Source organism: Sinocyclocheilus rhinocerous, unplaced genomic scaffold (assembly GCF_001515625.1).
Source record: "Sinocyclocheilus rhinocerous isolate Xijiao unplaced genomic scaffold, SAMN03320098_v1.1 scaffold140, whole genome shotgun sequence".
Classification (NCBI taxonomy): domain Eukaryota; kingdom Metazoa; phylum Chordata; class Actinopteri; order Cypriniformes; family Cyprinidae; genus Sinocyclocheilus; species Sinocyclocheilus rhinocerous.
In genome coordinates this window covers 2,150,775-2,173,385 of record NW_015642053.1, presented here as the reverse complement: position 1 = coordinate 2,173,385, position 22,611 = coordinate 2,150,775, and the positions used below count along the sequence as shown (strand labels likewise).

The 22,611-nt window shown below is 38.4% G+C and overlaps 2 protein-coding genes and 1 long non-coding RNA gene across 5 annotated transcripts in view; 1 reads left to right on the top strand and 2 right to left on the bottom strand.

The window, feature by feature from the left end:
- Nucleotides 1-72: 72 nt before the first annotated feature.
- Nucleotides 73-8,385, bottom strand: slc16a3b (solute carrier family 16 member 3b). 2 transcript variants are annotated; one of them, XM_016572309.1, is made up of 5 exons: nt 8,318-8,385; nt 2,864-3,112; nt 2,563-2,706; nt 1,713-2,480; nt 73-1,279 (listed from the first exon to the last, which is right to left on the bottom strand). In XM_016572309.1, the coding sequence occupies exons 2-5, from the start codon at nt 3,084-3,086 to the stop codon at nt 891-893; spliced, it is 1,524 nt and encodes a 507-aa protein (XP_016427795.1). In that variant the 5' UTR covers nt 3,087-3,112; nt 8,318-8,385; the 3' UTR covers nt 73-890. The 2 variants fall into 2 exon arrangements, with proteins under 2 accessions (XP_016427795.1, XP_016427794.1); XM_016572308.1 differs by lacking the exon at nt 8,318-8,385 and adding an exon at nt 4,358-4,602.
- Nucleotides 8,386-9,551: 1,166 nt separating this feature from the next.
- The window catches only part of ccdc57 (coiled-coil domain containing 57), a 14,320-nt gene continuing 1,260 nt past the window's right edge, over nt 9,552-22,611 (top strand). Inside the window, exons 1-20 of one of the 2 annotated variants that reach the window (XM_016572306.1) lie at nt 9,552-9,869; nt 10,184-10,642; nt 10,744-10,852; nt 11,725-11,826; nt 12,262-12,419; nt 12,491-12,565; nt 12,785-12,985; nt 13,457-13,615; nt 14,623-14,785; nt 15,014-15,136; nt 16,345-16,516; nt 16,842-17,030; nt 17,180-17,280; nt 17,534-17,734; nt 17,893-17,949; nt 18,365-18,587; nt 19,290-19,435; nt 19,701-19,829; nt 20,389-20,572; nt 21,249-21,285. In XM_016572306.1, coding sequence (XP_016427792.1) covers nt 10,245-10,642; nt 10,744-10,852; nt 11,725-11,826; nt 12,262-12,419; nt 12,491-12,565; nt 12,785-12,985; nt 13,457-13,615; nt 14,623-14,785; nt 15,014-15,136; nt 16,345-16,516; nt 16,842-17,030; nt 17,180-17,280; nt 17,534-17,734; nt 17,893-17,949; nt 18,365-18,587; nt 19,290-19,435; nt 19,701-19,829; nt 20,389-20,572; nt 21,249-21,265 — 2,907 coding nt within the window. In that variant the 5' untranslated portion in view covers nt 9,552-9,869; nt 10,184-10,244 and the 3' untranslated portion in view covers nt 21,266-21,285. The remainder of the gene's footprint in view (nt 9,870-10,183; nt 10,643-10,743; nt 10,853-11,724; nt 11,827-12,261; nt 12,420-12,490; nt 12,566-12,784; nt 12,986-13,456; nt 13,616-14,622; nt 14,786-15,013; nt 15,137-16,344; nt 16,517-16,841; nt 17,031-17,179; nt 17,281-17,533; nt 17,735-17,892; nt 17,950-18,364; nt 18,588-19,289; nt 19,436-19,700; nt 19,830-20,388; nt 20,573-21,248; nt 21,286-22,611) is intronic. The other variant, XM_016572304.1, reaches the window with a different exon arrangement.
- Nucleotides 20,427-22,611, bottom strand: part of LOC107755501 (uncharacterized) — a 4,639-nt gene continuing 2,454 nt past the window's right edge. The window contains exon 3 of the long non-coding RNA XR_001641704.1: nt 20,427-20,496. This is a non-coding gene — a long non-coding RNA (uncharacterized LOC107755501). The remainder of the gene's footprint in view (nt 20,497-22,611) is intronic.

The window sequence follows — 22,611 nt, the reverse complement described above, 5'->3', positions numbered from 1 at the left end:
CATTTTCATAAATCTTGTAGTACTAAATAATAAAAAAATTGCTTTCCACTATAAAAATATATTCTGTTTTCCAAAAAAAAAAAAAAAAAAGCATTTGAGTCAATGTTGATTGAACTGAAAATAAATGTTACATAACCAACATATCACAAGTATATGTGGTCCTCTCCTGATTGATGCAGTTGATCTGAAAACACTGACATTTAGATGAATAAAATACAAATAAATAAAGTGGAGCTGCCAACTGACATCAACAAATACTGAATCTATACAAGGAAGTTAAAATTAACAATAGCAAAAACCCAAACACTATAAAAATTATGTAACCGCTTTGTCCTCCAATAATATGTACTTTGAAACGGTTCACAAAAATACAAGCATGTCTGAACTGTGTACATCCCTCAACAATGTATCCAGTTTAAAAAGACTAACTAGGATCCTCATTTGCATGTCATTTCTATTTGTCTGAAATACAGGACTTTAATACAATCCTGTGCTCTCCCAGGACCAGTTTAAAACGTTACAGATGACAATATATTCTAAATCCACATTAGCAAACACTGAATGCCACAAAGACACAAGCTGGTAATATTCAGTATAATGCTGGTGACCTGCTCTGATGTGGAGTGTTTACTGGCCAAAACTCTGATGCCGCAGTATAAATCTATTCTATTTTTATAACAAGAACCTTTTGAGAACATATGGATATGACATCTGCTAACATACAAGGCAGTGGTCGGCCTAAAAATGGCTAAATCGGAACTGCAGAGCAGGTCTAAAAGCGGTCCTCTGCAACCACACTTGAAGCTCGATACAAAAAGCATACACTACAACAAACGCACGTTCATGAGTCCTACAAGGGAAGCTCGGTCATATCTATTGTTCTAGTATCTTCACAGAGAGGATTCAGGTTCTACAACCACACCATTTGGTTCAGTCACCTTTTTGGAAGCGTTCTCCACCTCTATCGAGTCCACCCCTATGCTTTCAGGCTCCTCAACCTTTTTATCATCAGATTTTGTCATTACTTCATGTTCGATGGCTTGCTTCTTCCCGTTTTCACCACCTCCGTTGTCTTGGTTGTCCTTTGGTGCTTTGTTGAGCTCCTCCATCTCTGTCTCGGTAATGGCCATCTCCATCTTTGCTGGAGGGTCAGGCTGTTGGGGCTTCCTTTTGATGAAGAGCATGTTACAAATGGCGAGCACAAGGGCCGAGAGGACCACCTCGCACCCAGCCAGCAGGAAGACGAACATGTAATTATTTGTGGCGTCCAGAAGACGACCTGTGAAACGAAACAAGAGAAGCATGATAAACTACCCACATGGATTGGCCAATTGTGGCGGCAGCCCTGACAGGTCACCAGGGCACACGTCAATGACCTATGAGCGGCAGCTGTCATTGTTGGGACAACTATAACATCCATTTGTTGTGTTTGGAGGTCTAAACAATCCAAATAAGGAATTAACATATGGTATTGTACAAATATAAGGCCCTTCCAACACTAAACAAAGGGTTCTTGTAAAGGTACATAAAGGGCCACCTGCATTCCAACAATATTTTTGTTTTTGACCATTTGCAAAGAGAATGTGGTTTTCTTTGGTAGGTAATCTAAAAGACTAGAGGAGATACTTTGGTCATGTAATTGTATGTTTTAGTTGATTCATTGCTTGTCTTATGACTTCTCTTTAACAGCACAGAAAATAAATGACTCTGACCTGCTCCAGGTGGTCCCACCAACACAGCAATGGCTTCAACCAACAGCACCAAGCCAATGGCACTGGAGAACTTCTCTGTCCCCACAATGGCCATCAACACTTCAAACTGTAAGGCTCCAACCATGCCATAGGAGACACCGAAGAAGATGCAGAACACCACAAGAGATGGATAGTCTTTGGCCATGGAGCCGATAATATCAGTAGTGCCATTAAAGATCATAGCGAAACTGAAGAGGTAAACGCATCGTGGCCGAACCCACTTGAGCCCAGCGATGATACCGCATGTTGGCCTGGCGAAGATATCGATGAACCCTAGTATGGTGAGCAGCAAGGCAGACTTGGTGTCTTCATTGCCCAGTTCCTTGGCATAGCTTACCACAAACACAGGAGGCACAAAAAGACCCAACACCATAATGGCCGCAGCCACAGTGTAAATCAAAAAGCCACGATCTTTAAAGACGGTGAAGTCAAGAAGCTTAGGCTTTGGTTTGGATTCCTTCTTTTCGTCCACCTCGCTTGTTTTTTTGGGTGCTTTCAAGGGCCTCATTAGGGCTCCACATGCACAGCAGTTCAGTAGAATCCCTCCAAGGATTAGGAAGCCTCCACGCCAACCATACTCATATTGAAGAACCTGACCAAGAGGAGACAAACAGCACAGAGCCACGGGACTTCCAGCTGCAGCCAACCCATTGGCCAAGGGCCTTTTCTCACTGAAATATCTGTTCAGCATGATGAGGGATGGCTGAAAGTTCAGAGCAAGACCCAAACCTGGAGAACATAGTTTGAGGGTGTTAATGCTTTGAAATGAAGTACATCAGAATTCCATAAGTATTCACAAAACAGTACTCACCGGTTATGACTCCTGTGCCGAGATAGATGTGGATGATGTTGGTTGCAAAAGATGCCATAACCATACCAAGTGAGGCAAAAAGGCCCCCGACCATCATCACAGGGCGACACCCGAAACGGTTCACTAGGATGCTGCATATAGGCCCTGCAACAAGCAAACTACTGTTAGCATGCAGAATCATGATTTCCAAGAAAGAATAGGACGATAATACTATAAGATCCTTCTTGTGGACCTGCAATTTGAAAACCCACTTAGCCACAAAATATTCTCATCTATCCCTGCTGTCAGTGGACATCTGTACCTGAGCCATAAAGCATTGCAAGAAGTATAGAGGAGATCCAAGCCGTGTCACTGTAGCCCACTCCAAACTCCCGGATAAGCTCTTTGAAGAAGACGCTGACTGCTTTGGGAAAGGCGTAGGAGAAACCTGTAATGATGAAGCAGCCGAAGAGGACAGCCCAACCCCACCCTCCATCAGGTGCCTTGACCCCACTGTCACCAGTGTCTACAACCGCTCCACCCATGATGCTTTGTACAGGTCAGGTCTCAACTGCAACAAAAAGTGTCACAAAACTTGTGTCATTGATGGTGCTTAATTCAACAGGAAAGTTAGAGTACTTGACCTGATTGGTCAACATGACTTTAAATATATTAATTGACTAATGCTTATGGATAATTAATGCTGAACTGCCAAAATCATGCTTGTTTACTGAATATCCCTGTACAGCTAGATCTGTTCTGTTTGCCTGGCACACTGGATTCACAACCTACCTCATTCATGTTCCTGCCAAAAACTGTTCTCGTAATTCTAGGTACAACATGTTGAATGTAATACTCACCAAGTATCAAAACAAATTACAACTTTAAAAAAAAAAAAAAACAGCAACAAGTAGTTTTTCTTTCAGATCACAGAGTTAATTATATGGCTTCTAACCCAGAGTTTCCCCATTCCTGATCCTGGAACACTGCCAGCACTTTACTTTTTATGTTTCCCTTATTTACACACCTAATTCAGTTCATGAGCACTCAACTAATGACCTGATGAGTTGAATCATGGGCGTTAAATGCGGAAGGAATCCAAAATGTGTAATGTGGGGGGTGCTCCAGGACCAGGATTAGCAAACACTTCTGTAGCCTACTATGCAATGCGTGAACTGTTGTGCCCTTTCAAATGTCTCTCAACAGGAGGAGCTGCCAGACAGCTGTTGATGGCTACCCAACTTCCTGAAGACATTTGTCATCTTGCTTGTGATTTCTTTTGCCTCATTTCTACCCAAAAATAAATAAATACCACACACACACACACCACAACTTGATTTGAACATAATATGAAGATAATGTAGCACATACTGCTATAAAAGCCATTACAGAATGGTCAGCCTTCTTATACTGACCTTGTTAAAGGGCAAGACTACTCCATGACTCATTGAACTAAAGAGACTGATCAATGAATGCTCATACATACTCATTTAAAACAAAAAGCTAATGGACACCTGGTCCTTTGTAAATCTATACGTGAACTCTGAAACTATTCATCTGGATACCAAGAACAACTGTGGTATTTTGTACTATACATGTACAATAAATAAAATAATTGTTTTTTTTAATGTAAGGCAGTTAAACCACTTAAGTATTACCACTATTACTTAACTTACTATTAGCGACATGCAAGTAAACAAAAAATAGAGTTTGCTCAATGTGTTACATATGTGGAAATTAGTGGATCAAGAACTATGATGTAGAAGAGCAGCATTCAGTAAGAGAAAGTCATGCAACCAACATATGTATGACCTACCTTGCTTAAGGTCCCTGAAAACTGATTCTCTAACTGTTCTGAACCTCCCACATATCTACCTCATCTAGAGGCAAGCAGGGGGTGGGGGCTGAGGGGCACACCTCTGTACCCTACCAGCCTAAATTAAGACTCTGACATTTCTTCATGTGGTACTGATTGCAATAACCAGAATCACCTCCCATGAGGTTAAGAGTAACCTCACAAGTGTCTTGTGTTTATCCTCATCTTATGTAGATTTTTATACAAAATTTGTGGTTGGGATTTAAATTATGTTTGCTTAAGGAGGAATTATGTAGGGTTAGGATTCATTTTAGAAAGGTCATTGAATTGTTTCTCTGAAACAGGTCCCAGCTGGCACTGACTTTGTTAATTATGGATGCTTCTTGTCACGTCCATACTAATTAGCAAAACGGCTGATTCTAATCTGTCAGTTGCAACACAATGACAAGAAGATTACTGATTGTATTTTTTTCATTGATTTTCAAGCATCTAATCAATGTCAGTCATGGCCAAAAGTTTTGGCAGTGACATAAATTTTGTGTTTTGCAAAGTTTGCTGCTTCAGTATTTGTAGATTATTTTTCCACATGTTTCTATGGTATACTGAAAAACAATGATATGCATATCATAAGTTTTAAAGGCTTTTATTGGCAAAAAATATAATGAGTCAATATTTACAGAGTTGACCCTTGTTATTCATAACCTCTGCAATTCGCTCTGTGATGCTGGATATTAGCTTCTGGGCCAAATCCTGACTGATGGCGATCCATTCTTGCCTTATTAGTTCTTGGAGTTGATCACAATTTGTGGGCTTCTGCTTGTTCACTCGTCTTTTGAGGACTGACCACAGGTTCTCTAATCGTAAGGGAGCTTCATCAGAGAAAATAACTTTGCACCAGTCTTCTGCTGTCAAATCCTTGTACTTCCTGCAGAATTTCAGTCTGTCCTTAATGTTTTTCTTGGAGAAAAGTGGCTTCTTTGCTGCCCTTCTTGACACCAGGCCGTTGCCTCACTGTGCATGCAGATGCTCTCACACCAACCTGCTGCCATTCCTGAGCAAGCTCTGCACTGCTGATGACAAGATTCTGTAGTTGACTCCTCAGGAGGAGACGTCCTGGCGCTTGCTGGACACTCTGGGACGTCCTGAAGACTTCTTCACTGCAGTCGAACCTCTCTCCTTGAAGTTCACACTTTTACATGTGCTGCTGATATGATTAGTCAAATAATCTTAGCTGGTCATTTTGTGTCTGGACCAAAAAACAGATGGTCCTGGCGCTTGCTGGACACTCTGGGACGTTCTGAAGACTTCTTCACTGCAGTCGAACCTCTCTCCTTGAAGTTTTTGATGATCCGGTAAATGGTTCTTTCAGGTGCAATATTCTTTGTAGTAATTTCCTTGCATGTGAGGCCATTTTGATGCAAAGCGATGATGGCTGCACGTGTTTCTTTGGAGGTAACCATTGCTAACAAGAACGCAAGGATTGGAAGCGATTCTTCCCTCCTTTTATAGCAATCAGTCTGCTCTTACAATCTATTTAGTATGATAGTCATTTCATCTGACTAGTACTCATTCACATTTTCACATGTGCTGCTGATATGATTCGTCAAATCATGTTAGCTGGTCATTTTGTGTCAGGATCAAAAAACTGTGAAATTTGTTTTTTTTGTGAAAAGTTCATTTTTTGGCCAAGGAAGCTTTTAGCAATTATTTAAAATGCATCTGATCACTCTACACAATAATCTAGAAACAATGTGAATGAACACCACAACAGCTTAAGCAGCAAACTTTGCAAAACACATTCTTCTCTGAACAATTGATTTTCCAGATGTCCCAAACAGTCGGAAGGGAGCTTTCATCAGAGAAAATAACTTTGCACCAGTCTTCTGCAGTCCATTCCTTGTACTTCCTGCAGAATTTCAGTCTGTCCTTGACGTTTTTCTTGGAGAGACGTGGCTTTTTTGCTGCCCTTCTTGACACCAGGCCGTTGTCCAAAAGTCTTGGCCTCACTGTGCGTGCAGATGCTCTCACACCAACCTGCTGCCATTCCTGAGCAAGCTCTGCACTGCTGGTGACACGATTCTGTAGCTGACTCCTCAGGAGGAGACGGTCCTGGCGCTTGCTGGACACTCTGGGACGTCCTGAAGATGACTTCACTGCAGTCGGTCCTCTCTCCTTGAAGTTCTTGATGATACGGTAAATGGTTCTTTCAGGTTCAATATTTTTTGTAGCAATTTCCTTGCATGTGAGGCCATTTTGATGCAAATTGATGATGGCTGCACGTGTTTCTTTGGAGGTAACCATTGCTAACAAGAACGCAAGGATTGGAAGCGATTCTTCCCTCCTTTTATAGCAATCAGTCTGCTCTTACAATCTATTTAGTATGATAGTGATTTCCCCTGACTAGTACTCATTCACACTTTTACATGTGCTGCTGATATGATTAGTCAATTAATGTTAGCTGGTCATTTTGTGTCAGGATCAAAAAACTGTGAAATTTGTTTTTTTTGTGAAAAGTTCATTTTTTGGCCAAGGAAGCTTTTAGCAATTATTTAAAATGCATCTGATCACTCTACACAATAATCTAGAAACAATGTGAATGAACACCACAACAGCTTAAGCAGCAAACTTTGCAAAACACAAAAGTTATGTCAATGCCAAAACTTTTGGCCATGACTGTAAATCTTATAGATCTGTGTGTGACACCACTCCTAATTTTATTGTTGTTTTTTATGATTATAGTTAAGAATGGTATTGATGTAGTAATAAGGATAAGCCTGAGAAGGGAATTAAGGCAGATTTACATTATACATTACAGCCTCTTCTGGCCTTCCTCCCCCTACAATACTCCATGGTGGACGTGATTTCACCAAGTGCAACATGTTCCTCGATCAACATCCATCTTGATCCAGGAACAACATTCCAATCGACCAATCAGAATTGAGGGATGTTTACAGGAAATGTCAGTGTTAGCCTTACAACCACAGTTAGGCGCTTCTACACCCTTGTCATTCATTTCCCACTGATTTTAGGGAGAAATTATGGGTAGGGTTAGGTCTATATTTTTGGACAATAATGTTGATCCAGGAACATGTCTTACTTTGCAAAATCACGTGACCCTAAGCTATATATATATATATATATATATATATATATATATATACTTTTAATAGTAGCAGTGCATTTTTTTTCCCTTGAGGTGGTAGGCTGATTGAGCATTTTGGTTCATTTCAGGATGGGACACTGACAACATTATAGATTTAAATGTCACATATGCTAATATATGCATATAACTGCTCAAAAGGCTGTTCGAGACGAACCTCAAAAATTGCGCACATAAATTTTCCTATCGAAATAACTTTGTAAAATCGACTCCCCTGTAAGCCAATGTAAAATTCGTAAACTTGATAATTACATTAATTAATATGTCATTCTGATATTTGCATGAAGAGCGTCTGATGCACCGGCGCTCTCTGGTCTACGTGCTAAACGTGACATTTATACTCTCTCTCCTCTACCAGTAAGCCCTGGCACTACCACATGAGTATAAATCCACATCTATACCATCCTTAAGTATCAATTTTCTCACTTAAACAATTGTAGCACTATTGTACCAACAACTACTCAACGATTACATTACATGCTGTGAAAATATCAGACTAGTATATGACAATTGTATCGGTATGTGGATAATTCACGATATAGGCTATTAAAATGTTTGTGTTTATCACATGGTGTATATTTTCAACGATAAAAGAACATTATTTCAAAAGAACATTATTTCTGTTTCTGAACCGAAACCTGTTAGCTACTTTTCATCAGTCAGTCTCCATAGCAGCCCACCGGCATTCAGCATCACCCATCCCGACGACACAAGCACGCTTAAGCATGCGCAAAATGACCCAAACATTTTCTCTGAACACATGTTGACATATTTAGAGGCATCAGTCCTCATATACATACCTTAACGATGCTCTTCGATTAAGGTAATTCACTGATGATGCCCTCCTGGGACCAGGACTAGGACATCACGTTCGCACGGCACTCATCTTTTGAAGGGGCATTGAATGGGATCCGCTCCTCTGACTGTGTTCTGTCACCAATGAGTTACTTGAGTTACTGACGTGCAGCCAATGTGCGCGAGGAGGGCACTACGTGAATTTCCCCACCGCTCTCTCCTTCTCTCTCTCTCATCCCTATTCAAACCATGTGCTCAGGGGATTTAAAGGGGATTTACGGACCTTCCCTTCATTTATGAAGCATCAGCTTGTTTCTCATTAGGTGCTGAACAAAAATATTATTTAGCATTTTCCCCCACATAATGTGGCACACATCATGCTGACACAGGTAAAATTGAAGTGCAAAACAGGCTGATGCCACTTCCTTGCAATTCAGCTAATTTGTCAACAACTCGGAACACTTCTTTAGATACAGTGTTTGTTGTTATATTATGTAAAGACAGCTGTTGGCTTTGTAGAGAGTTCTGAGTAGTGAATGAGTGTAAAACATACCGGCAGATATTACAAAAACTGAAAAGAGGAACATTTTGTTTTCGTCAGGAAGTTGCAGCATCCATCTAAATAAGACTAAGAAATTATTTACATGCAACATTCTTATTAATAAATGAGAGAAAATGTAGCCTATAATTTATACACTTAGTAGGCTACAGATACAATTTAGAACGTGACAGCAGGCAGGTAGAAACCACGTGAATCAAGTGTCTTATTTCCCTATTTCCCTTTGCGTCAGTTGCTTTTGTACAGTTTTGTAAGCCGCAGGAAAAGTTGTCACAGGTTTGGAAAAATACCAACCGATGAGGCAAAACTGTCTCAACTTGTCTTATACTTCTGGCAGGAAGGTACACAATGAACATGACAGACTTGCAATAGTCTGTTGGGTAAAACGTTAAAGTACTTTGTGAGAAATATATCTTTTAGTGTACGTTAGGTAACTTAACCAAAATACAATACAAAATAACAAATAATTTCCATTATTTATGACTTCTTATTTTCTTTTCAAACAAAAGTCTCGGAAACCTTTTATAACTTTAGGATAAGCGTGATGCTTTTATATCGGGAAATAAGAGTCCTGCCAGAAATAGAGCTTAATCAGAAGTGAACTCAAAATTTCCGGCTTTCAAAGTAAGCAAATGACGCTCAGTTGTAAAAAATGGGAACTAGATTCATCCGGCAGGCAGACCATTGAAACGGATGTTACTGCAGACGCCTTTTGTTTCCATGGCAGCATGGATAGTTGTGGTGGTGGCGCTGAGCTAGAACTTATGCTATGCCTTAGCTAGTTAGCTTAGCTGACTTAAACATTCAATGTAAACTATTTAAGACATATTCAACAACTTCCTTCCGGTGTAGCTGCTGTGTATTTTTAATTTTACACAGCTCCGGACGTCTGTAAGTTACTTATGACAAGAACATAAAACAAAACAATATTCGCTGTGCGAGCTAACCGTAGAAAATACTTGCCTCTTCATTAATGTTTGGCTGATATACACATGAAGGTAAATAGCGTTTTTATTGAATGAAATAATTCTGTCGAAATTGTTTAAAATAGCTTGTTTTTTGCGAAGTTCTGTTCTTGTTGTGTTCAATGTTTTAGCCATAAGGATTTATGTTCTTCTTGTAGCTGAACATTTACGTTAGTTGATTCATTCTTTTTTGGATCAGGAAGGATATAACTTAAGCTATTATGCCATTATCAGATGTATTTTTTAACTAATTTATGGCTTTATATGATGTGTAGGGTTTCATTGTTGCGTGTTTACTTATAAACATGTTCTGATAAACATTTTATAATCACTTCTTGTGTCTACAGATTTGCTTAACAGGATGTCAAGTGTTTCAGTGCCCTGTTGTTCAGCATCTGCTTCATAACCATGCAGGAAGCTGTGGACCTGGAGGCCCAGCTGGCTTGTAAAGAAAGAGAATGGAAAGAACTTCAGGCTTTGCGGATTCAACAACTGGAGACTGCTTTAAATGAAGCCACATCAGAGCTGTCCACCCAGAGAGAGCGTTTCCTCCGCTTACGGAATGACTTCAAGTATAATCTTCGTGTGTTGGAGGAGAGGGACAAAGAGCTGGAGCGTTATGATGCCTTGGCAGCCCGCGCTCATACGGAAGAGAGTGCCAGGCGGGAAGAGGTCAGTGAGCTGAGGATTGAGATAGCAAAACTTCAGGATGCCCTGGAGGAGCAGCGGAGGGCGAAGGAGGACATAGAAGTGCAATATCAGAAGAGGGGAGTCGAGCATAGAGTCAAACTGGAAAAAGTCCAGAAGTATGACTTTGTTTCTCAGGCTCATCTATATTTGGTCATCCACACTGATTTCTAAATTAGGTTTTTGTGGAATTTTGATGATATTTGTTCTGGCTTTTTAGCATGATAGAAAGTGAGATTCAAAAACTCAGGGAGGAAAATGAAACACTTAGACGGGATCTCCAGCGGCGAATAAGAGAATCTGATGGTGAGCTGGCGCTTCAGAAACAGGTATGGTGTCAACTGCAAGATTTATAGGACACATGTTGTGCCAATAGCCTTGTGGGCAGCACACCGACATACAGTGCTGTTGCGCTTCAGACGTCCCAAGTTCTCTCCCACTTCGTTTCCTGTCTACATACAGTCCTATCCTAATACAAGCAAAAAAACATTTATAGGACACATTTGTTGTGTTCAAAAACACAGGGGGTCATATGTTTTAAAAAGCTGGACTGTATTTAACTAGACATGGCACAGTGCTCATGGCAGAAGACGCTCAAAAAAACACTGCAAGATGCAATGTAATGGCCCAAAACATCTGTCTGCACACGGGTGTCTGTAACACACTAATAACACGGCCACAGAATAAAAAAATACATTGATTTGATTAACTGACTAAACATCTATTGTGTCCATTCCCTAAATTTAAGTCTTTTTAAATCTTATTTGTTTTGGGTATTTACAGTTATGATGCTGTTTCTGGTTTAAAAAATTAATCCACAAAGTGGATGTCCTGGGATTAGTGCCAAGACATTGTATGTTATTTAAAGTAAACCCACTGACCTAAAAGGATTCCAGCTGGCAGGAGTTCTTAGTCGTTGAGCTATGTCAACTAACTGCTAAAGCAATCCTCACCTCACTCTGTAAAGTAAAATGATAAGGTCGTGAAGGATCACAGATAATGTCGGTGAACCAAAGCTATTTATGCTGTAGGTCAGTTTGAAAATAGATTATTGTTCAGTGTTGTTGTCGCTTGACTTTTGACATTTAAGTGTTGTATAAGCATAGGCATATAAGGGTTTGGTAAAAAAAAAAAAATTCCTGCATTATTGGGTTAAACATTATCACTTACAGTGAATCTTGTAAATTGCAATCCACAACAGGAAATGATGGCAGATTTTGACAGTGAGATGAGGAAGCGGGAGCATGAATTCCATCTGAAGCTGGATGAAATGAACAGTGTGGTTCTCTCACATGAGCTCAAAGTAAGAACCATACCACATCAAACCTATTATAATCTTTATGTTGGAAGTCAGGGCCGTTTAGACCAGTGGTTGTCAACCTTGAATCAAATTTGTATTTATTTATTTTTAATTTTTTTGGTTATGAACCACTGCTTTGACACTACATGACCAAAAGTACTGTATGTTGATGAACTGAAATACCCACATGAATGATGGATTGGAATACTGACCGTGAGCTAGGCCCCATTACCTGAATGTCAGTGCCTGAACTCATACTTGTTTCTGAATGGGGGCACATTCCCACAGTCAGGTTACAGCTTAATTTGGAAAGTCTTCCCAGGTGAGTAGAAGCTGGTAGGGAGCACATAAGTGTTCAGGTGTCCACATACTTATAGCCGTAGTATGAGTGATCATCTGCATTTAAAATTGAGTTTAATATTAATCTTTATTGTTCAGGAAAAGCTATTGAGCAAAGAGCTGGAGGTCCACGCCAAAGCTCACAGTCAGGCCACCGAGGCCCTGCAGGCCTCTGAAGAACATCACCAGCAGGCTCAAAAAGAGATCCAGCACAGAGACTGGGAAATAAAGAACACCACTGCAATGAAAGACTCCAGGTGAGCTGACATGTATATGTTAACAAAAAAGCTGTTTAAAGATCATGAAGATCATGATTACTGTTTTACAGGATAAAAGAGCTTGAAGACAAACTAAAACAAATGGAGAACAATTATAAAAAAGAGCAAGAAGCCTACAACAGGAAGTAAGTAATACATCTAGAGTTTGAGATACCCTGTCATAAAGTATCCCCTGTCAAATCCAGTTATTACACATAAGATACAGTAAATGCAAATGACATGAACATTTTTAGATCCTAATGACCAATCAAAAAACAGCTGAGGTCATGAACCTTTCTGTGCTCAGATTACTCTGGGTAGGCCAGCATGTCTTGCTCTGATGTTTTGAAATTTGATATATTCAGACACGCAGAACTGGAACGACGGTCTCGGGAGAAAGAGGATGCATTGGGTCTCATGAGAGAGGCTCATGCCAGGGAGCTCCAGGAGGATGGGGGGAAAATCTCAGAATTGCAGGCTCAACTGGACAGGATGATTTTGGAGCAGAAGAGGAGAGAAAAGAGCCATACGGCTGACCTTCATCACAGACACCAGCAGATACAAGGGTAAGACACAAACGTATCAAAATTACTATTCGCAGAAATGTTCTGTGGTTTATTTTTACTTTGCCAAGAAATACTTAAGCTTTATTGCATAAAGGTGTAAATTTTTCATGAAATGTTAAATTATCCATTTGTGTAAATGGATGGGAGATGCATTACGCGGCTCCTGCTGATGACTAAATTAGTGTAAATACATTGAGAGGAAATGTGTGGGTGTCCCTGAGAATGGCTTTCTGAACACTAGGATTATATAACATGTTTAAAATTCAAGGCCTCAAGGTAACAAGTGCTCCTAATTTTTCTGTGCTTATAATGTAACATTCATAAATTATATATTTCATATGCACAGATTAAGACAGACAACATGGCTGCTGTAAGACTTATCTGTACTCAATCGAGGGCCTTAACTTGTGTTTGGTACCACAGTTGTAACCAGATCCCCATTAGATTTGAATCTCTTATTTGATACCGAAGGCTCAGAACGCAGCTGGAAACAACCCGATCTGGCTGGGATACTTACATCACACAGGTCTCCAAAGAAAATGTTTCCAAGGATACAGAGCTGCTTTCTGCAGGGGAAAGAGAAGCCAAAGTGAGAGCAGAGCTGGAAAGGTGTAAAGAGGATATAGAAAGGTGAGGGGTCACAAGAGAGAACCTTTTACACAACATTTAAACTGTTTAGCTGTGTTGTACTGTGAGAAATAAAAGTAAGAGTAGGGATGCACCAATATTAAAATTCTGGCTGATGCATTTTATTTATTTATATTTGTTTGTTATTTTTTTGTTATGACCGATAAATGTCAGTAATAGCCAATATATGTCGGATATTAAAATTCTATACTAATTTGTCTAAATAAATTAAAAAATAAAATAAAATTGTATTGCATTGTAATTATAATGTACACTATAAAATTTATATAAATATAAAAATATAAGATTACATTTAACAGTGTTATTAAGTAATTATATATAAGCTGATACCAATAAATAAAAAAATCTTTAAGGGTGCATTCAAGTCATCATGAAAAGTTTGTATTAATGCGTAGGGAAGTCAGAATTATAACATCAGGTGTGTTCAAGTCATTTCATTGGAGCAAAATGGTGATGCACCTTTTTTACAAAAAAAAAAAAACAAATTCAGGAAGATTTTTAAACTCCACTTATTAAAAAAACGATAAAGAATGTGCATCAGTGCATTTTTGCTTTTATGTTTTTATTCTATTTATGAAAGTGATGTCAATTAAATTGCTATATATTCCATTGTAATTATACAATATTGCCCTATTTTGTACATGCAATGTAGATTTTTATAGAAAAAAATTGTTAATTTAAACAATTTTATTATTAATGGAGACGCTGCATCCATTGCATCCAACATGTTTACTCACTGACACGCCCCAACTAGGAAACTCTGGGCATAAAGAACATTCGGTGTTCTTTATGCAGTGCCTTTTGTGTGCATTCATCTCCTAAATATGATCTTTCCAAAATCATTTGACCACAACATAATATTGTCCAGTAACTAATATATTGTGAATCCTTAAGTATGTGGATTTGCCAGTTTAGGTTGAGGTATAGCCACATTTGCTTTACATTTACTTAAAAAAAGCAGTCCTTCAGATGAATCGTATATCTGTCAGGTATAAGCAGCAGGTGTCTAGTGGTCTGCAGAGGGAGCAGGCATTGGAGCAGAAGAGAGTTCAGCTGGAGTTGGACTGGGAGCGGCGTTGTGAGGAGGTGCGTTCTGAGCACTACCTGAGAAGCGAGGAGCTCATCCAAAGCCTTACACAAGCCAGAGACCAGGTGAGCTGATGCACAGTCAGACACATAACAAACATAAAATACAAAAGTATTCTGAAAAATATTCAAAATAAAATAATTTCATGATGAAAGAAAATTTTAACATTCTGAAGTTAGTTCAGATATATGTTATGTCCTATATTTGTGGCCTATATTTTCTAACCAGTTAGTGTTTCTCACAGTTGTTCTCTGTAAGGATGTGATGTTTTACATTTTAATATCTGCCCTAAGATAACTGCTGAACTGAGAGAGAAGGAACGAGAATTACAGGAGACGGTGACACTGCTGAAAAGTGTCACTGTAGAGCGGGATCAGGCGCTACGTGGAACCAAACCAGCACTAACAGGAATTCAGGTTAGACCACACGCAGCTTTCTCTGTTACACCATTCAGACTGATATATAATACTGTGAAGGAATCATTACCATTTAGAATGTACTTTGATAAAAAAAACACAAGTGGTGTGATGACAGCTAAAGATCTGGTGGGTATCTCGTCCAACAGTTCTCTGGGTTTCATGCCAAAGTGTCTGAAGAGTAGGAGTCACACAGCATATGAAGCAAATCATCTGACTCTAACTTGCCTCTGGATGATTGTCTGTGTAGTTGCTTAGAAAATGTAGCTTAAATTACTATTTAAATAAAACAGCAAACGGCGTCAACATCCACAGCATTTATTTCATCTAAGACCTGCTCTTCCATTCATTAGATTGAACTATAGATAGTATCCACTAGGTGCAATGCTATTACAGCTATTCTGAAGTTATATGTCACATTTAGCTGTTCGTATTTGCCCTGTCAGCCATTTGGTATGTCATTTATCAAGAAGCATTTAAGAGACTTTAAATAGCATATCGGCAGAAGATGCTTGGCCACTCACAGAATGTTACTGTGAAAGTTCACTATCTCCCTGGACACTGTGTATTACAGGTTAAGTCCTGTAATAGCTTGTTGACTGATTGAAAATTCAGATCTTTAAAATGCCACAATCTCCTGCCTCCACCTAGTGGTTGCTAATTGGCTTATACCATAATTTTATTGTTTCATTACCGTCTTACATAACATAAAACCAGAGGTGTAAAGTATTGGAGTAAATGTAATTAGTTACTGTACTTGAGTATCTTTTCGGGTACTTTGTAGTTGTACTGAGTATCAAAGATATTAGCAACTTTTACTCTTTACTTCACTACATTTTTGAATGAGTATCTGTTCAATTATTATTGTATTTTGAATATGAGTATTCTTTACTCCATTTGAAATGAGTGTTGCAGTTACACATCCATTATACTGAAGAGACCTTTTTGAAAGATATTATTTGTTTGTTTTGTTTTGTAATTTTGAGGTGTTCAATTTTATTTTGGTTTCAGAAAATAAACGTGATTGCTCTCCACAAATCAGATACTCTTAAGACTTTTACTCAAGTTGTTTTGGAATTGGTGACTTGTAACGTGTAATGGAGTAATTTTAAAAATGACCAAAAATAAGGTATCTGTACTTTTACTCAAATATGGTTTTTAGGTACTCTTTACACCTGTGCATAAAACAATGTGAACTGCATCTTCAGGCATCTGCAGTAGACAGCAGCAGTTTCCCATCAGAAGAGATCAGGAGACTCCAGCAGCAGAACAGCACTCTTAGAGCAGTGGTGGCTGAAATGAGGAAAGATATGGAGAACCTGAGCCAGCAGATGCCTATAGCTCAGAGTCAGACCACAAATCCAGAACCCAGCACTGCAGGTACAAGGGGTCTCCAGACCAATAAGGAAACTAAATGATTATTTCTGTGACATATTTCCACCACTTTCAAAAATTTCTAAATGTATTCCCCTACTTGTTGGGAAATAGTCATTAGAATTAGGAATTTAAAAGAATATTCTTATTTAAATACAACAGAAAATAATTTAGGTCTGCTAGTTCACTTCTAAATCACAGTACAGTAATGCACTTACAAAGTAGTATCCTGTCAAGGATACTGTAAGTAGTGCATGAAGTGTGTTACTTGCATTTGTGTCAGAACATTTAATCTCCACCCAGTTGTATGACAGTAATTTGTCTATTTCAGGGACAGACTACAGTCAGGCTCTGGAGAAAGAGATCCAGAAGCTAAAGGCCAAATGTCGTGATCTGGAGGAGCGGTTAGAAGAGTCTTCCAAGATAGTCAATACTGCCAGCATTCCTGCCCTTACATTCCCTGTTTCCCCTGACAATACTTACCTTCAAAACCACATTAGATCACTTAATGAGACCATAGGTGATTAAAAAAATATAAGCTCAAACTTTTTGTGTAACATTGTGGATTGGTGATTTTAATGAAAAAAGTGTGTTTTCTGTGCCTCACTGGAGAAAAGATGAAGTGAGATTTTGGTTGGAGCACAGTGTTCTAAAGGAGAGTGTTTGCAGGTGGGCTGCGAGTGGAGAAAGTAGCCAATGCCGCTGCTCTAAAGAAACAGGAAGTGAGGCTGGCTCATTTGGAGTCTGCTGTGGAACAGCTTACCCAGCAGGTAATGATTTCAGTCCCTTGCCCAGGCATCTAATAATTAGAAGGCCATAATATGATGTAATTCTTGTTTAGATGGAAATAAATTTAACAGATAACACACACATACCAGTTAGCGCAGAGCCAGTATACATGATGTGCCTCCACTAGTTGCTTTTTTTTCTTATAAGTTTGTTCTTCCCTGATGTTTCATGATTAGTTACGGAGAAAGTTGGCTATATTTAATATATACTGTATATATGATTATATTTCTCCAGTGTCACTCAAAACACATGGAGAACGAGAGCTTACGTCTGGAGCTGGCCAATCACAAGAGGGCAGCAGCAGCTGAAGAAGCCAGGCTTAAGCAAAGAGTGGCAGCTACTGAGCTGGAGTTAAACGAAGTGAGACAGGAGGCAGAAGAGTACCAAAAAGGCAGTTTGCTCCACAACCTAGAGACTGTTGCACTTGGCAACCAGGCAAGTTTTAAGTACAGTATATAGAATTTAACTTTAAATAATACTTTCTAATAAGTGCAAAATAAGGCATGATCTTTCTGCCTTAAAGAGACGGGATGATTAATATATTTTCTGAATTACAATTTATCTTTATTAAACTGCAATGTATTTGTGGTCAGGTGTCAGCACTGAAGGTTGACCTTGCAAGCAGGAGAGAGTCCATTGTCCTTAACCAGGTACAGCACTGCATGTAATATAATGCACACCATAAAAAGGTTTTATAGTACAGTTACTAACTAACATGTTATTAGTTCTATGATTTAGAAATAATTTTACCCACTTGTAGAAATTTCTAAATTCATCCCCCAACTTTTTGAGAGCTAATAGAATTTTGTTTTGTTAGTGGTGCAAAGTCATGACCGGCTGAATAAAACAACAAATTTAAGCAGAAGCTGTTGCCAGCTGGCTGTATCAGCAGTTAGGACTACTGGCCAAACAGTATATCTCCTAATTAATATTTATGAGCAAAGTTAATAAAGGTGTATTATGTGTCATTCTTGTGGTTATATGATGTATTACTGACATTAATTGTCTTTTATCAGAAGTATGTTTTATGGTTGCCTAAACGAGAATGTATGTCTGGTATTCAAGAGTGAGATGGTAAAGCAGCTTCAGGAGGAGAACTTGTCCATGAGACAGCAACTGCTGCTGCTGCAGAGTTCAGCCAGAGCGGTAGCCGTGGGTGATGTTGCTACTCTTCAGTCAAAGCTCAAACAGGCTGCACGCTTGATCTCCAGCCTCAGTCAGGACAAACAGCAACTCATTGAAATGGGCAACAGGCTCCGGGCGCAGCTGATAGAAGCAGGACTGGAGGGTTGGTGTCGCTTTTGAAGCGTAATCATGGGTTTCAGTAGTATTTTCATCTAGAATGAATGAACAATATTAGATTTCCAAATGTTTTAAATTATATAAGGAATTATCTCTGGCTCAAGAGGGAAATAAAGAACTCTCTTCTGTTATTTTGTGAAAGGGCACATGGGGATAACAACCATAATTCACCTCTCATTGTTATGCTGGTGCCCCATCACAATGGGCTGATCCATGTGTTTACTAAGGGATTAAAGAAATCTTAGTTTGATTCTCAATAGATTCCAATGCTTATTTGTACCAGAAATTCTCCATGCTTTGTTTGTTTTGTCTTGATTCATATCGGTTATACTACTCATTGAAAAGTCATTCACTGGCATTGCTGAATATAAACACATCCAAATATTTTTACTTGCTACATCCTCAGTTTGATATGTCCTGTGATTTACAGACAAAATTGACATTTAAGTTATGGAAATTGTCTAAAATGAACATCAGGGATGCAAACAGTCACCTTTATGTGAAATTGCCCTCTAAAGCTTTTAAATAAGTTGTAAATAAAACAAATTTATTCAAGCATGTTTTACAAGAAAATACTATTTCAGTTTTTCTGCTTAATTTCATGTTTAATTCAATGTGTTTCTTGTTGTTTCTTTGTAATTAATAGTGAAATATGCTAGCAATTTCTGAATTAAATTTTTTTTCTTAGTTCCACGGCACTCAAAGATCACTCTCAAATCAAATTATCCAGAGCACAGTCTGGTGGAAAAAGAACCCTCTCAGTCCGAGCATGGGGTGCAGCCAAAGAGCCGCTTATCTACCCTGGAACAGTTACAGTACCAGCTAACCACTCAGGTGACTCCTGCATGAGAGACGTTCAATCAAAGCGTGCTCTCTATATTGATACAGAGAATATATTTCATCATATTAATCAGTTTGGCCTCTGTATATGTACTGATGTGAAGATTTAGACAGCTCTTATGCAATGTTATTCTTTGTCAAGGTCACTGGTGTGGCAAAAGTTAGCGATCACTCCTTTGTCAGATGTATGAAAATACATGGTTGATAATAATCACACAAGCATGAAATTTAAATACATTCGTTTTGATTCTCATTCTAGGAGCTACAATATGCACAAAGAGATCAGAATAAGAAAATGGCGATTATAGTCCGTCCCCAATTCTCTGAGAGTGAGAGTTCAGACAAACGCAGAACCGCCAACCCATGGGAGCCTCCAATCAGAGTCCAGGTACTATGACATCTTCACCACCCCATAAATATATTTTATATATTATAACATACAGTATTTTACACACACACTACCGTTAATTTTTTTTATACTTTTATTTGGCAAGGATGCATTAATTTTGTCAAAATTGAGATTTATAATGTTACATAAATGTCTGTTTCAAAGTTTCCACCAAAATATTAAACGGCACAACTGTTTTCAACGTTGATAATAGTAAGTAAGGCTTTTTGAGCACCAAATCAGCATATTTGAATGATTTCTGGAGAATCATGACACTGAAGGCTGCAGTAATGGCTGCTGAAAATTTACCCTTGCCATAACAGGAATGAATTTGAAAATATATTCAAATAGAAAACTGTTATTTTAAATTGTAATAATATTTCACAATATTACAGTTTCCACTGTATTTTTGATTAAATATATGCAGCCTTGGTGAGCATAAGATACTTTAATAAATCTAGTTGACCCCAAATTTATGTAATTTTATTGGTTGTAAACAGTGTGAGTCTGTTGTTGTTGTTTCAGTGTTTGAGTTCCTTTTCTCTGTTCTTTCCTCAAGTCTGTGGGCAGTAAAGAAAACACTCCTCCGCAGAACCAATCTGAAGCTCCGGTACCACTGCCCGGGTCATCGCACTTTCTGTTGTCACCCATAGGCGCTGATGATTCCCTACAGAATGTGTGGAAGATGTTAGATCAAGGTTTGAGTTCCTCTGTGTTTTCTACAAGTGACAGTGAGTACAAAGGTGAGCAGAAAAGTCATAAATGAGCCACTTCAATCTTCAGACCATTTATATTTAAACATAAGTATTTTACTGCACCTGCTATGTTCCCAGAATGAGACATTTAACTGCAACAAAATACAAGTTAGTAAGCTAAAAACATGATCAAGCAACTTCTTTTGTAGTTCTCCTCTCATTACTAAACTGAATATCATTTATTGACTGTTTAGTCATGCTGAATGAGTAAACCGATTACTGCACACGTTCTTCTGCGTGTGTAATTTCATCATTTGATTTGTCAAGGCAAAAGATAAGAATAGCTTTGAGAACTGGGGGAATCACGACAGAGCAGCATGATTGGACTTGAGGCCAAATGAAAGTTGCCCAATCTATGGTCATAATGCTGATTAGACCATAAAGCCATTTGATTTTTGTAACCAGTCAGACCTTCTCTTACATTATCTTATACTGGCATAGATCTGTCCTGACAGGCTGATTGTGAATGAGAATAGTCTATACAGGCATAATATCTCTATTGTGGCTCTTTAACAGCTGTCACTTCATGGTGGTACATCAGTTTCATCAGACAACTGATGAAGCCATTTAGAGGAGTGGCAAATGTCTTCAATAAATTGAAAACAAAGTCCAGTTCACTAAAAATATACCATACATGATTTTCACTTCTCTGTACCCTGGACAGACATTTGCATCATTTGAAAACCTTGGCACTGAAACAGGTACTTGCAATGGCAACTCTGTGATCATGCAACCAAAGGATCAGTGTCAGCGTTGCTTCATAGTACATCATTTAGTCCAAATATCAAATTATATGTACTTAGAGAACATTTCAGCATCAGTCACATGCTCAAGTGAAGAGTTTGGATTTTTGCACCTCTGTCAGAAAGATTAAAGATGGTGTCATTGACCTCTATTTGGGTCAATGGCAAATGAGGATATCTGAGAGGATAAGAAAAGTCTTTTAAAGATTTTTTTATTTTTTATTTGAAACACATGTAAAACACAAGTTCATAGAAATGTAATCTTTTTATTCGTCTTTGTCTTGAAAAAAAGGTTTTTACTATTTTCTACAACAATCTTGATAGTTTAATCAGGTGGTTTAATCATTAAATGTATTAATGTAATATATATATACACACACACACACACACACACACACACATGGTCAGAATTGTTGGTACCCTTGGTAAATATGATACATATGATCAAAGAATGCTATGAAAATAAATCTGCATTGTTAATCCTTTTGATATTTTATTTTAAAAAATCACAAAAATCTAACCTTTCATTGGAGAATAAGAATTTAAAATGGGGAGAAATATCATTATGAAATAAATGTTTTTCTCTAATACACATTGGGCACAATTAACGGTACCCTTTTATTCAATACTTTTTCAAACCTCCATTTGCTAAAATAGTATAGGAGTTTTCTCCTATAATGCCTGATGAGGTTAGAGAATACCTGACAAGAGATCAGAGACCATTCCTTCATCCAGACTCCAGACCCTTCAGATTCCCAGCTCCATGATGGTGCTTCTCCTCTTCAGTTCACCACACTCATTTTCTATAAGGTGCAGGTCAGAGGACTGGAATGGCCATAGCAGAAGCTTTGTTTTGTGCCCAGTGACCCATTTTTGTGTTGTTTTAAGGTTTGTTTTTAGATTATTGTGCTGCTAAAAAGCAAATTTTTTAGTTACATCTGACCATAGAAGCCAATCCCGTTTGAAGTTCCAGTCGTGTCTGACAACTGAATATGCTGGGGATTGTTTTTGGATGAGAGCATTTTCTTTTCTTGATTTATTTTTTCTTGAAACCCTCCCAAACAACGTGTGGTGATGTAGGTGCTGTTTGATAATCTTTCTTAAGGTTTTCTGACCCCGAAACTCAACCTTTTTCTGCAATTCTCCAGCTATAATCCTTAAATGGGAATTTTCACTGCTCTAGCTCTTTTCTTAAAGTCACTTTCTAATTTGTGAAGCTCAGTTATCTTTTGCTGCACATCAGAAATATATTCCTTGGTTTTTCTCATTGTGATGGATGATTAA